The sequence below is a fragment of the Syzygium oleosum genome, unplaced genomic scaffold, assembly GCF_021117445.2.
Source record: "Syzygium oleosum isolate NSW1041296 unplaced genomic scaffold, Sole_v2.1 Sole_v2.23, whole genome shotgun sequence".
Taxonomy (NCBI): domain Eukaryota; kingdom Viridiplantae; phylum Streptophyta; class Magnoliopsida; order Myrtales; family Myrtaceae; genus Syzygium; species Syzygium oleosum.
In genome coordinates this window covers 437,410-452,697 of record NW_026607507.1, presented here as the reverse complement: position 1 = coordinate 452,697, position 15,288 = coordinate 437,410, and the positions used below count along the sequence as shown (strand labels likewise).

General features: G+C 39.6%; 2 protein-coding genes across 2 annotated transcripts; both read right to left on the bottom strand.

The window, feature by feature from the left end:
- Positions 1–4,664: 4,664 nt before the first annotated feature.
- Positions 4,665–8,105, bottom strand: LOC115665942 (protein STRICTOSIDINE SYNTHASE-LIKE 2). Its single transcript, XM_030587760.2, has 3 exons — positions 7,652–8,105; positions 5,551–5,817; positions 4,665–5,366 (listed from the first exon to the last, which is right to left on the bottom strand). Exons 1-3 carry the CDS (start codon positions 7,918–7,920, stop codon positions 4,790–4,792), a joined length of 1,113 nt encoding a protein of 370 aa, XP_030443620.2. The 5' UTR covers positions 7,921–8,105; the 3' UTR covers positions 4,665–4,789.
- Positions 8,106–10,414: 2,309 nt separating this feature from the next.
- Positions 10,415–14,313, bottom strand: LOC130134713 (protein STRICTOSIDINE SYNTHASE-LIKE 10-like). The gene is made up of 3 exons (XM_056302337.1): positions 13,946–14,313; positions 11,987–12,250; positions 10,415–11,642 (listed from the first exon to the last, which is right to left on the bottom strand). The coding sequence occupies exons 1-3, from the start codon at positions 14,227–14,229 to the stop codon at positions 11,072–11,074; spliced, it is 1,119 nt and encodes a 372-aa protein (XP_056158312.1). The 5' UTR covers positions 14,230–14,313; the 3' UTR covers positions 10,415–11,071.
- Between the last annotated feature and the right edge of the window lie 975 nt (positions 14,314–15,288).

The following is a 15,288-nucleotide window of genomic DNA, read 5'->3' as shown; positions in this document are numbered from 1 at the left end:
ATCATTTTTAAAAAATATATTTTTTAAATCATTCATTTTCGTGAAATAAATGCGCTCGAAATTAAGAAATAATGTATTTTCAACCGTTGTCGGAATAGAAGTCCTTTACGTTAAAGATTCTAATATTTTTTTCAATCGGTTATTTAACAAGTGTCCCGACACTAACTTCTTTTTGGCATTAATCCACATAAGTTCCGTGCGAAGTTTCTCTAGCCTATCATTCAAAGGGCTCCTGTTATAAGATGATTATGCGATGAGATTTTCTTTGAATATAGCTCCAATGATTATGCGATAAGATTTTCTTTGAATAGCTCCGCAGCATCCATGGAAAAAATAAAACCCGATAATAATTAAAAATGAAATAGGCAGGGACATGATCCGTTGACATGTCACGTCACAAATCAAAGTAGAGAGAGAGGTCTCCGTGTGGCTGCGAGAGGCCAAGGGCAAAACCAGGAATGCGGGGGAGTCGATGACGTGGAAGATCACAAGGTGGTGACCATCCCTGTCAGCAAACTCTTTTAGGTCAATTTTTTTTTTTTTGGGGCCAATTTATATCAATTATTTTGTTTGGTCAACTATATCAATTATTTAAATGTAGATAGATATCAGGTTCACAGGCGGCCCTACTTCTTTCTTTCAAATCTCATACCTAACACCGTTGATATAGATCGTTGAAGAAGCTAACTGCTCATCGGCACGGTGAGAGATGTGCTATGTGTGGAAGGAGATACATAGAATTAATATCATAAAAAACCTCAAACGGGTACACTTATGATAAATTTATCCAAAAATTATCTCCAAACGGATACATTTATGATAAATTTACCATTCATTAGTTTCCGTTAAATTGAATTAATATCACGAAAATTCACAAACTAGTACATCGTAACTTCAAACTGGTATACCCATCAATCTCACGTGTCATTTAACTCAGTAATTTAAAAGTAAAATTTAATAAAAATTAATGAAGAATAAATTTATCACAAATATATTAATTTAAAATTTTTCGTGATCAATATATCAATTTGAAATTTTTCGCGATATTAACTCTTTAACTTTAAAAACAGTTCCGAAGCCCTGGTGCACGGTGGTATTGAGGACATAGTAGCCAAATTTCGAGGGAAGTAGGGCCCGCGACATGGGTGGTCATCCCTTCTTCCCCCACGATTCAATCATCGGGTTTTGCAGTAAACGAGTCAGATGCTTCCGTCACCTTCCGACAACTTTTGACCCTTCGTGGGAAAATGTCGTTGCAAAAGATGAGCTATTTTTTAAAAAGTTAATATCACGAAAAATTTCACATCGATATATTTATAATAAATTTATTTTAAATTAATTTTTTAATTATTAAAAATTTTAAATTAATATAATTGTGATAATTTTGCACCAAATTAATTTTTTGATTACAATAAACCCTAAATTGGTATATTTGTGACAAATTTACCATCCGTTAATTTCAATTAAATTGGATTAATTCAAAAAAAAAAAATCACAAACCGGTACACCTATGATAAATAGAGGGTAAAATCCAAAACTAGTATATCCGTCAACTACCTGGTGTCATTTAACAAAGTAATTTAACAGTAAAATTTCAAACGCAGGGTAAAATTGTCACAGGTGTACCAGCTTGGGGTTTTTGGTGATCAAAAAATTAGTTTTGAGTAAAATTGTCACGGGTGTACCGGTTTGGGATTTTTCGTAGTATTAACCCTTTTTTAAATTTATAATTTCGCAACTCCGAGAGTCTCATGTCTCGAATAATTTAATAAAGGAAAAAGCCAAGCTATTTTGTATCTTCTGCTCGATTCCAAAATACAGTGGTGGAGATGGCTATGGCAGGTTTCTTCGTGAATGGAGTTAGCCAAGAGGAAAGGCCAAATGATGATTACTCGGATTTTTTTGGGTTCCATCGAAGCAATAGCAATACAGACAAGTCCGTCAGCTTAGAGGACGTGTGAGTTCTCAACGTTACATGGTTGTAGTTAACCAAAAGCGACGGTGCAGGCCGGCGTGGCGTGATAGCGAATGTGGTGGCATGTTCGGTAGGAATGGAGCGGGCCGGACGAGATGGCGACACCCGCTCCTTCCTTTTCCTTACGGCTCTTTCGTCGGATAAGGGAGAGGGTTCGGTTCCGTTCCGTTCCCCCACAAATTCTTGGATCGCTCTCCACCTGGCTTGTGCAAATGTAGTGGCATTTTAGATGTTTGTCAAAAGGTCATTCTCAGTACACGATCATTAATCTTAGAGAAACAGCCGAAATGATTGCATGCATCAGCACAAGAAATCATGAGGCCCAGAAAATAGCGCGAGAGGCGGAGGGAGGGTGGGTGCGTGGCCCAGCGTTGGGGAATTTGTGGTTTGGGAGCCGCGAAAAGGAGACGTTGGGTGGACCAATGGCAGGTCCACATCACCAAGTTGAGTGGATCCTAAATCACCTTAATTTCAGGCAATCCCGATGATTGGAGCCCGGGAAATCCTAAGGCAGACATGTATTTGAATGGATTGGCGGAAGCCCGTTGGGAGAACACTAGATTCGGATATGTCCAGATATAATCGGGATATAATTCAGATAAAAAAAATCCCAACTAGGGGTAGAATAAAGATGGATGCGATATCTAATATGAAAAAATTGAGAAAAAAAAGGAGAAAAGTTCCGTGGACTCGCTTCACAGTTTACCGCTCGAAGTCGTCCTCGCCAGGTCTACACCTCTCGGTCGATCTATCTTCTCGCCGTCGGCTTGCCACCACTGCTCGCGATCCCGACTGCCTTCACCTTAGATGCTACTTCTAGCTTCGTCTCGGACAGCCATCCAAAGCGTTGATTTCCTCCAACAAGTTTCAATTTTCTTTTTTCCTGGCAAATGGCCACATTCTATTTGTACAAATTTTCTAATGCCGTCATCGAGAGTTTCGATGAACACTAATTTTGTTTTTAATCATACTCAGCTTTTGCTTCGATCTTAGTAAAAAGATGGCAGTAATAGGTTAAATTGACGGACTCACTAAGGAGGGTTTGTCTTTACGACCCATTTAATTTGGTGATGATGGGTCATCGAAATCGAAATCTAGTTTTGTTTGTTGGGACTTTTTGGGTGTTTAGTACTCATTTTTACAATGTCAACAAGTTCTCGAGGTAACAAAGTTGAGAGTTTTTTTTTTTCCTTTGATTTTTAATTTTGGGTAATAATCTGTTCAACTCTGTTTCGAAGAAGAATTTCAGGAGGCAACAAAGGACTTGATTATGTCGTAGAGGACTCAAGTATTGATTTCAGAGTAATAATCCACAAAGCGACCTGCGAAGAAGGAAGATTGAGCAATCAAAATGAGAAAAACAGAGAAATGCAGCAGCGCATACTAGATGTGGAATCATTAACCTCCTGCCATTACTGGAGGACAATGATGATGATTTGTAGTGTCTCGTCTTCCTTCATCACTGACCATGCTAGAGAGAGACGAGTCGAGTGAACCTGTCCATGTAATTTAAACTCTCATTTGGATAATATTTATCTGTATTCATTTTATATCCCGACATTATCCAACGTTGTATAAGACATTTCAAATCCTATCATATCTTTACTCTATCCAATAAAAATGTCCGGACCACCGAATACCGCCTAAAGCTTTAGAACCGATGGAGATGTGGAACATTTTGCTGTCACTTTTACCTCCCAAAGCAAAAGGAAGGGGATCAATTTTGGATGAGGGCCCAGTGTCATTCATATCCTTCCTTCCATAGAATTTGAACCCTTTTCGGGATGCGAAATCGGTCATTGATCAAGGGCCCACGCTGTCGGACACCTGTCCTCCCTTTCAACATCCGGAGTACTGCTGATTGGTGTTTCTCGTTTACAAGTTACAACGACTGCTTCTCCGATGAGGGCCCGGCAATCGTGCGGTCGGAGGATCGATCTTTCGTCGCGCCCGCAACTTGAATTCCTCTATTTCATCATAACCGTTACATAAATTGTCATGATACATAGTTCAAAAATGCGCACTTAAGGCACATTGACACGTAGAAAAACGCATAACAAAAAATCATCTCTGTTAAAATATTTAAATAATAAATTATGCTTTCATTTGCTTTTTAAATAATTGATAGTGGTTCCACAAAATTTCACATAATATCAGAGCCAGAGGTCCTGAGTTCAAATCTTTTCATGCATCATTTACCTCTCCAATTAAATAATTTCACGCTTAGTACTAAAATATTTAAATAATAAATAACGTCTTCTTCCTACATTTTAAACTTTTAGAATAGGAAAAACAATATCTATCTCATTTTTTTGAAGTCGACTCAAATCGCCCATTGCATTAGACTGCACTATAATGGCTCACTCCATCCATTTTATTAATAAAATCACTTAAGCTTTTCCTCGTACAAGAATAACACAATGTGTGCGTCTGAGCACCGGTTTGTATTTCAAACAACCTAGCTAGAAGTTAAAACATGTAAACATATAAACTAGCTAGAAATTTTGATTGAACAATAAAAGGCAAATAGATCAAGATCACCTTAATTAAAAATTTGAATGCTAAATACAAAGTTATGGGAAATCACCATTTCTGATTATTTTTCTCCAATCATGAGCCCACATCTTCCAAAATTAAATGGGCTGTCAGTATTTATTGCTTCCCTGCTGAAGATCAGAAAAAACAGAAGTTATAAAATGTTGGAATTAATCGTGCCACCTATCAAATCCCGTGCTCATTCAAACAAAAAAACAAAAAAACAAAATCCTTATTACATTCCAGAAACTTTTTTTATCTTTCACCCCTTCCCGTTTATCAATTTTTGGCCTTATAAAAGCCTGCAAACGGCAGATTCACAGACCCGATCCAAAACCCTCCATCTCGTTCCTCAACTTCACTGATCGACCTCCACTGATTCCCCACTCTCTCCTCCAAGATCTCCACCACCTCACCCTCCTCGCTCAACCTCACTCCCATGCCTCTCCCTCTCCAGCTCGTGTACAGCCCGTGGATCTTCATCACGTCGATCGGTAGCCCGAGCAAGAACTTCCCCATCCAGGAAGACGATAAAACCAGCCCGAAGATCTTGTTCCTTTTCGAAAAGATCCCCACCCAGTAGCCCCCTCTGGGGCTCCTCCTGATGTTATCAGGAAAACCGGGGAGCTGGGCGAAAATCTCGACCTTCCCTGCTTTCTGGGACGGTTTGAGCCAGTACCTGAGGATTCTGCAGGTGCTTGTCTCGGCGACTAGGACGAAGTCGCCGTTTTCAGCTAGGGCCACTCCGTTGGGGAACGAGAGATTGTTCAGGATTGTCGTCACGTGATTGCTTTCCGGGTCGTACTTCATTAGCCTTCCCGTTCGATCCCCGCTCAATATTAGAGGAATATAGTTCCTGCATTGTTATGTTGATGGCATCTCCATGAAATGCATTTCACCCGAAGAACATGTATATACTTTCTCTCCCACAATACATATTTTCTTTTCACCATACAGTGCGCGTCACGTACGGTCCATTACGTACATGCAGTATGTTCATGCATGAGAAAGGCAAACGATGTTATATAGTGTACACGTACCTTCGTTGGTACTGCGAGCTGCTATCGGTTAAGTACACAGCTCCACTGAGTGGATCAATGTCCAAGCTGTTGGTGAACCGAAAAGAAACACCATCTGCCTGCGTAGCGACCGCCGTGGCCAACCCGCCGCCAGGGCTGACGACAAGCAAGCCCATGTAAGCATCGGCAATGTAGAGACGGCTCGTTCTCGGGTTGAACCCTAGCCCCAACGGACGTCCACAAACGTGTTCCATCTCTTGATGCTCGTGGCCCTTCTCGCACACGTCTCTGCAAATATAAGAAGAAACCGAGACACTTGATTAGCAATGAAATCGAATGTGATCCTCCGTTCCTGGATCGTACTCTTCTAAGGGGACTGAATCGATGAGAGGTTGTATGTCAGATGACGGGAGATCAAGATGTTAAACGGCTTGCTGTTAAGAGATTAACTTTAATATCTACGTGTGAAGAACTACACTCAAACTTCAAGGTTTTAGCTGATTAGATTAGTTAATATCCCCTTGCCGGCTAAGGACGATTTAACAATACCTTTTGTTCTAATCTCACCAAACGCAATAAAGACAAGTCAAACGTAGTTGCTTGTTAGGTTTTCGTTTCTAACATCCGACGATCAAACAAAGAAAGGAACTCACTCACATAGACCAACACGCCAATTCCGAAAGGCCTAATAACCAAAGTGCCGACTCTCAAACTTGTTATTTAAACTACCCTCGGGGTAATTATATAAAGAATGTACAATCAATCAATCTGTCCCGCGTACAAATTTTCTATTATTATCTAGGATTAATTAGGGGGCGAAGTGGCGTGTGGACAAGCTTCGCTGATTTTTCCAATTACCATAAACTACACGAATGATGGAAAATACGACTCGTGATGCACCTAGGGTGCGCATGACAATGATTATGTGTCAGAGAACTGATTATGCTCAGAAATGATTCTTTTTTATTCCGTATCCGGAAACAATTTCTAAGCATTTGAAGGCGTTTGGTAACTGCAAAAAATTTCTATTATTGGAATAGAAAAAGAATAGAAATGCGTTTGGTAACTACACAAAATTTCTTTTTATTAATAAATTTTTAATAATATTTTGAATTTTTTAGTATTTCTTTATTTTTATTTCTTTATTTCCCTTCCTTTCCTTGGCCATGGCCGGTAGCTAGCGCCGGCGACCAGCCACAGGCAAGGGCCGGCAAGAGCGTCGCGGCCCTCATCGTCGCGACCCAATCGAGGGAGATGGGTCGCAACGGCAAGGTCGAGCCTCGCCATGGCTGGGCGAGGCCTCGCCATGGCTGGGCGAGGCCTCGCCATCGTGGCCGCAACGCTTCACCGACCCTGACCTGTGGCCGATTGCCGATGGCCGGCGGCAAGCCAGGAAGAAGAAGAAGAACAAACCAAGAAGGAAGAAGAACAAATCAAGAAGGAAGAAGAAAATTAAGAAGAATCAGAAATGGAAAAATTATTCTCAGAATCAGGAAATTACTTTTTTTTTTTTTGCTTTTTAATTCTGTTCCAAAACTGATTCTGGAAATAATTTTTTGCAAATTTATGTTTGGGAACAAAAAATTTAACAAACAAATTTCTGTTCCCAAATTGGGAGCAAAAGAACATAAATTTTTATTCTTTGGTAACTTGCCAAACAGCCCTTAGTGTTTTGAACTTCAGAACTATGATCTTGTCAAACTTTCTTCCTTAGCATGCCAATCCCTCGCTTCCTAGGATTACCGAAATGGGTTAGTAATGCCAAATGCGAAAGCGGCGGGATCACAAGCTGCTGGCCCAAAGGAGAAAACAATAAATTAGGTCAAAATTTTATTTAATGGAAAATGAATTACTCAATTCATATTTTTGGCTTTGTGTGTGAAGAGAAAATAATTCACGATAATTATTAATTAGCTACACCTTTTCGTGCGACGTGCGCCAACCTCGATGGAATCGTCAACGACGACCGCATCCCACCCTCTCTCTCTCTCTCTCTCTCTCTCTCTCATCGTTTCACTGTTCACCAGAACATCTACCGGAGGTCGCCGGCGGCGCACAAGCTAATCAACCCTAAGCCAAAAACATGCAGACGAGCTCACGGTTTAACATGGATCGCGCGTACCTGCTCGGAGAAGCGAAAGCGAAATCGACCCAGCGGCGCTCCCCCGCTGCCCACTTCACGATCCGCCCGTCCGACACGCCGGTGTACGGGCCCTCCCCTCGCGGATCAAACGCGAAGCTCTCCGGCCCGATCGCGCCGCCGTCCATCGGAACCAGCTCAAGGCCATCGACCGCCCCGACTTCGGGGGCTATCGGGGCGACGGCGAAGAGGACGGAGACGACGACGGCTGTCGCCGCTAAGAAGAAGGAGAGCTTGTGCTTCATATCCATGGCCCGTATATGATCTCCTCGGATGTCTTCTCGCCACTCTGAAAGATGGCGAGCGACGAACGACACGATGGTACGTGGTGTTTGGATGTCAGTGCCTTATAAAATGAGTGACCGAGCTGTGTCGGGAATCCCTATGATTACCGTATAAATTTAAAATCAATGAGGAAATGAGGAATTTATGGCTCCTGATGGCGTTTGTGCGGACCATTCCAAATACCATTTTGTCCAATTACTTAGTATTAGACCGGTTATTATTCATATTTGGGAAAGGCACGACCTTTATAAGAATCGGACGTCGAACATTAGATCAAAGGATGATGTGGGTTCACTCTATAATAAAGAGAGATAGTGTGATGGGCGAAATTAATAGGGAGACACTGTTTCCATCCTCTGTATAACTAAATCTACCTAACTTTTATCAAATCGACAAAATCGCCGTCAATCATTCAATTGCAATTTAAAGTAGCGGTCCCAAATTTATTTACTTTCCTTTTTTTTTTTCTAGTTTTTCTGTTTCTATCTAGGATTTAATTGTTGGATTCAATTCCAAATGTATATTAATAGGCACTATATTTTTTAATTGTTGGACTTTACTTCCATAAAAATTAGTTTTGTTGAAAACAGAAATTTTTAAGAATCCTAGTTCGTTTCTACATTGTCATTCAAATTTATGGATAAATTATCAAGTAGAATCTAGAAATAATTTAACATAAACAATTTTTTAGCACAATCATTTTCTTATAAATTTTCACTTTTGCTGTGCATATCACTATCCAATCCCGTATTTGTGTGTGTATATAATTGGATGATCAAATGAAGAAAAAAAATTCTTTAAAGATTTTCCAAAATAAAATCACAATTACATTCTCCAACGAGAAACTTTAAAGATGAAATCTAATAAATCAAAACATTGCATAAAATGGGTTTTTTCAAAATGCCAATAAAATCTCATTATTTTGGATTAACAAAAATTAATAGAATGTTTATGAAAATATATCATGATGTCTTCCCGTGCATGATATTTTAAGTGTGTCCTAGATATTTATGTAACATCTTACATGCTTTTCGCAAAAAATACCTCGCCAGCAGAAAGGAAAACAGACAAATTCTTTAATGTAGTTAGTAAAGAGACTTGATACATATTTTAGGCTAATGAAATTAAAAATAAAAAATTCACCAAGAAAGTGAGCTTTTAAAATAAGAGAAACAGAGAATAGATAAGTTATTATAAAATCCATGATGAAAAAGAGACTTTTAAGTTTTTATCTATATCAAAGAATTTGTTTATTTTTCTTACTATTGGTGAGATACTTTTACACGGAGCATATAAAACGTTATAGGAATATCTAGGAATGCACTAAAATTCTTTAATACACTAAAAAAACAAAACATGTGAAATACTTTATTATGGCAACTAGATCCTAAATAGAAATAGAAAAATAGAGAGAAAAAGGAAGAAGCGATGGGCCATCACTTTGTAATTGAATGATCGAGGGCTATTTTGTTTTTTTAGTGTAAATTGGGTGAATTTGGTCATATAAGGAGTGAAAATAGCAATGCCCAATGAATATTGTTAGAAGATATATGTGGGCAACCGTGCCACGTAAAACTGCCGGCATACGTCAGCGATTTCTAACAAAAAATGATAGGAATGACTAAATTAGCAAATTGTAAAAAGGTTTATGACTAGTCATCAAAAGGTATAGGATTAAATTGACATAATTAAAAGGTTTATGATTAAATCGATAAATTATTAAAATGTTTAGGATTAAATTGGCACAGTTAAAAGGTTTATAATTAAATTGATAAGTTGAGTTGTCAAAAGGTTTAGGATTAAATTGATATAATTAAAAGGCTTAGAATTAATTAATCGCTATATAATAGATTTACGACTTTTTGAATAATTTTCTTGAAAATCCATCAACAAGCTCCATAAGTTGAAATCAAATGAATTGCAACGAAAACTAGAGAGCATGTGGAAAGGACAGTACCTTGAAAATGGCCCACTTTCTTTATTGGGATGGAGATATTTGTGGACAAAATTCTTTTAAAATTCATGTCCCAACTTCTAACTTCTTTTTTTCCTTAGAAGGCGGCGTTGTATGTCTTGTCAGTTGTATAAATGTCAATTACTGTCCACTATTATATCAACAATTTGTGGGCTAGGTCAGAAGAACTGGCCACAAAGTCCTTATCACATGTCTACCCACTAATTTGTCCTCTCTCTACGTTCTTTGGAGTCCGAGTGCCTTGTATTTTTGTGATCAATCTCCTTCGAGAATTTGAATTTGTAACCCCCATATTATATACACACACACACATATATTCAATCCTTTTTAAAAGCTGGCAGATATGATGAGAGTCAAGACTTAAGTAGTTACGGAGAAAGTAGGTTTTACTTAGAAAAAGGAAAAAATTTTAGAAAAATCATTCTCTAGTCATGCACCCTATAGGCTATAACATCTTGGTCATATAATATGAACCGTGAACTTGGTAGCACACCCGGTGATAGGATCGTTGTTATGTCCTGAAACGTTTTATGTATGCGTTTTGCATTGTCGATTTGGACATTCAATGCGAGGAGGAAAAGAAAATTTGACATCCTCAAATAGTGACCATACATGGCGTTGTTCTTGTTAATAATTCACGTGAGCCATTAACTGATGATCGTGAGATCTGAACTTTTATATGAACAACTACTGCTGAGTAGCTAATCTTTTTGTATTGACAAAGCAATGGATAGCTCGTAAGTAGCTGGTGATGGATGCCGACCTACGTGAACGATTCCATTGAGGAGCTCGCCATGTAAACGGACTGCAACTTCTGCGAGGGAAGGTTTGGTGGGTTTCACACATCCAACCACTTGCATAAACTCGGTAACCAAGCCTAGCTTCCTAAGAATTAGTTCCATGTTCTTTGGTACAACCATTGCAAATCTAACTAGGATGCTCGATGTATTAAACGCTTACAGATGACGCAAAAAACAACTTCGACGCAACTAAATCGATAGAGAGAGGAAAAAAAAGGGACTACCCGCTTTGTTTCTTGGTTGAATCGACAATGAAAAGGAGTATATTGTGCACACGACATACGCTTTAGTTGGAGGAGATCATGACATGGATCGATTTTGCAACTCTAGAGAATATGTAGCTCAATTCAAGTCGTAAATACCGATAAAAGGCCTCATCACTGACCCGATCCACAACTTGTTATCCCTCTCTTCAACTTCACTGATGAACTGCACGGTCTTCCCCTCCTTGTCTTCCACTACTTCCAGAATTTCTCCCTCCTTGCCCAGCTTTACAGCGGTCGCTTCAGCTTTCCCTCCCACAAGCAGCAAGTGCAGCTTTTGGAGGCTAATCGGCAGTCTTAGAGCAAAATTCCCAATTAGAGAATTGGAAAGAAGGAACCTCAGCACCGGTCCTTTCTTGGCATGCAAGGCGACCCAGAACTCGCCTCTAGAGTTCCTCTTGATGTTGTCTGGGTAACCGGGCAAATCAGCAAAGATGTCAAACTTTCCTGCATTAGGGCCCTTAAGCCAAAGCCTCAAGATTCGGCCGGTAGCGCTTTCCGCCACCAGCAGGAACAAACCGTCTTTGCTCAATGCTACTCCATTGGGAAAAGCGAGCCCTCGCAATAGGACTTTTAGTCCCTTGCTCGACTTATCATACTTCATTAGCCGGCCAGTTCTATTTCCACTTAGAAATGCATTCAGGAATTGTCTGGAAACACAAATTAGCAGCGATAAGTAGCTTCTTATAGGCATCGATAGACATCATTGAGAACAGATTAGAGTATTGATTATTCAGTCATCATAAGAAAAAGAAGTTGGGTGCTGCAGTGGAGGTGTGATGATGACACTGAAAATCAATAGAGAGTAATTGGACCGTGAAACTGATACGAATAACTTTCAAGAAACAATTGGTTATCTTGTTTCCACGTCCTAACCACGTAAAAATCAATAAAGACAGTAATCGTGTTGAACTGTCCCACATTATAATGAATACAGGACCCATCGATAGCTAGACATCTTTTTCTTAGTATTGATGCTGTCTGTCTTACGTACCTTCTGTGGTAAGTTGTGCTCGAGTCTGTGAAGTAAATCACATCTTCGCTCTCATCGATATCCAGATCATTGGTGAACCGGAAGGGTTCGCCTTCAGCTTGATTGGCCACCAGAGTGGCCAAACCACCATCTGGACCCACCACCATAAGCCCGAAGTACGCATCTGCAATGTAGAGATCTCCAGTTTTCTTATCGAAACGTAGTCCTAGAGGCCTTCCACAAACATGCTCCAACTCCGGTGCAAATGGGCGGGTGCATTCCTTCCTAGTAGCACAACACCAAGTTGGTGACTTTCCGTGCAAAATATGCAAAAGGAAGCACAATACTGCTGGAAATATAATGGATGAGTGCTGACATTAAGGGCGCGAATGATAATCATTCTGTTTCTGTCCAGAACTGGTTTTGGAAAAAAAATCAGAACAAAAAAAATGTAAGTTTTCTATTTCTGGACGAGAAATGAAAACCATTTCTAAAAGAACCTGTCTTCTCTCTTCAAAACACATATCTTCCTAAATTTGGTTCCGGTTTGACCTGATCAGACCGATTCGAACCGGTTCGGTCCGGTTCATTCCCGAAGGGAAAATACAAAAAATTCTAAAAAAAATTAGAAAAACGGTAAAAAAAAATTAGAAAATTCAGAAAAAATCAGAAAAAAAATCAAAACATTCAGAAATTTCATTAAAAAAATTTAGAAAATCCAGAAAATTTCTAAAAATCTCAAAAAAAATTCAAAAAATCCATAAAAATTGAAAATTTCCAGAAAAATTCATAAAAAATTCCAGAAAATAAAAAAAGTCAGATTTCGGGAAAATAAGAAATTTGGCGAATTTTTCAAAAAAAATCAAAAAATAAAAAATTTCAAAACTTCACAAGATGGCTTAGAATACCCGTGGCCACTCGCTTTGAGTGAAATTTAAATTTTTTGAGGTGCCCAAATGATATTTTTGAAGACCCCTTAATTTACGGATTTAATGAGGGTTTTAACCCCTAAAAAACCCTAAAAGGGGTTCTAAAAAAATGGATTTCTGTTCCGAGAAATAGAAATTTGTGTTACTATCAAACGAGTTTCTGTTCCAAGAAATAGAAATTTTATGCTGTTATTAAACGGGTTTCTGTTCCAGAAATAGAAAATTTTGATTGTTATCAAACGGGTTTCTTTTCTCAGAAACTCGTCCTGGAAACAGAAATAGAAAAATCTATTTTTGTTCAAGGAATTATTTCTGAAACAGAATGGTTATCATTTGCACCCTAAAGTTAATTTTTGTTCGGTAGCCCCAACAACTTCTCGAATTAGGAATGTCAACACTCCTGTGCGCTGTCCAAACGTTATGGATTTTCACCAAAGCGGATCAATTTAAGACTTCCTAGAGAAATTAGCAGCAGCAGCGGAACCTCCCGTGTTGGGGCCTCTCAAATGTAATGCAAGTTACCATGAAACAAAAAGGAACAAGCACTCAACCAAGTCAGAATTCGATGATGGCTAATATGGTTGGAACCATTTACGGGTCATCCTTGTGCAGCGCCAAGCTAATCTTCTCTGTTGTTCCAATACGATTGATCTCTCCAGAGAGTCTAATCTGATAGCAACTTGATCAAGACTCTATTCAACTAGAGAAAAGGTCATCAATCCAATCTAATGAACGCCTTATTAACAGCATTTGTTTCTTGGATTGAAGGAAATATGCACCAAAGCTGAAAAGCACATATGGTGTCACATTGATCTGATGGACTGAATCACTTATTGGACAAAAATAATACGAGTCTGTATACTATGTTTTGTAGAGAGTCCAACATACGTGACACGTGATTTGTAAAATGTGGTTAATCTAGTTTTCGCATCTGAATAATGATCAAACATGCCGACAATGAAGAGCAAAATCTTTTCTTTATCTTAAAAATAAAAAGTGGAAAAAGAAAAACCAAGTGCAGCACGAGCATAACAGCGATTTAACGTCGTACCTCTGAGAAGAAGTGAAAGCGAAGTTGACCCACCCTCGCTCGTCGCCCTCCCACTTCAGGATCTGGCCGTCGGCGACGCCGGCATATGGGCCTCCGCCGCTGGGGTCGAAGGTGAGGCTCTCGGGCCCGTGCGCTCCGCCGACCGGCACCACCTTGGAAGCGTGGAGGCAGTCGTGGGCTCCTGGGACGGGAGGCGGGCGGAGGAGATGGGTCGGTGGGTTCAGAGCTAGGACGACGGCCATGACTGCTAGCACTATTGCGACTGCTCCCAGCTTCGAAGCCATGGCCTAATTCGTTCCGGCGATCGAGACTGCGCTGTTTGCAAGCGAGAGAGGCTCGAGCTCCAGGCTTTTCAAAGGGAGTGAAGCGAGTCCAACGAAGTAAAAATCCAGCTAACGGGTCTTCCCAGAAGGACGGCAAGGCTGATGATTGCCAGTGGGAGATCACCCATCTCCGTATTGGATAACTGATTCGTCGTCATGGACACTCTTTTAACTTTTTGCTAAACATATAAAACATGAACAACGTTCGAGGTTGGAAGTCGGGACAAGATTCGACCTGCAGATTCGTTGACTATTCAGTTCGGCGATCATTGGAATATTCAAATTTGTCTAATTCGATTCAGAGTATAAAAATAGTTCCGAGCTTGAATGATTGCATGTAAAATATGAAAGAAAGGTAGACGAGTTTCTTGGGACTCTCTCTCATAATCGCCAGGGGACGTGAACTCTATGCTGAAAGATACTGTCAAGTGGCATCTCCATTGGCCAAAGTAAACAGCACTAATACGAGGTTGATGTGATTGGAAAGTTTTTATTAATAGCAATTATTTTACTGAAATTTTGTAGCTTTCACTATTGTTTGCTTATGCGTAATTACTTTTAAAAAGTGAATCATTGTTTTATTTAGTATGCGTGAGAGTAATGATTCGTCGAACTAATGTTAAAGATTGGGAAAATTACTAAAACAGTTCTAAATTTATTATAATTGTGTCAATTCGATCCTAAATCTTTTTTTTGTGTCAATTCAAACCTTTTACATTTGTGCTAATTCAGTCCATCCGGGCGGCGCTGACATGAACGCCGACCAATGCTGACGTGACGATTTTTTTATATTATTTTTTATATTATTTTTTGAATTTTTTTATTTTTTCCTTTCCTTTTCTTTTTCCCTTTTTATTTTCATCTTCAACCTCTGGCCGGTCGCCTGCGAGGTTGGTCCTGCTGGCTGCTAGTGAGACCGACCTCGTTGGCAACTGGCGAGGTTGGCCTCGTCTAGCCCCTAGCGAGGCTCGACCTCGCCAGATCTGGCAAGTTCGAACTCACCGGCAACTGGCCTCGCAA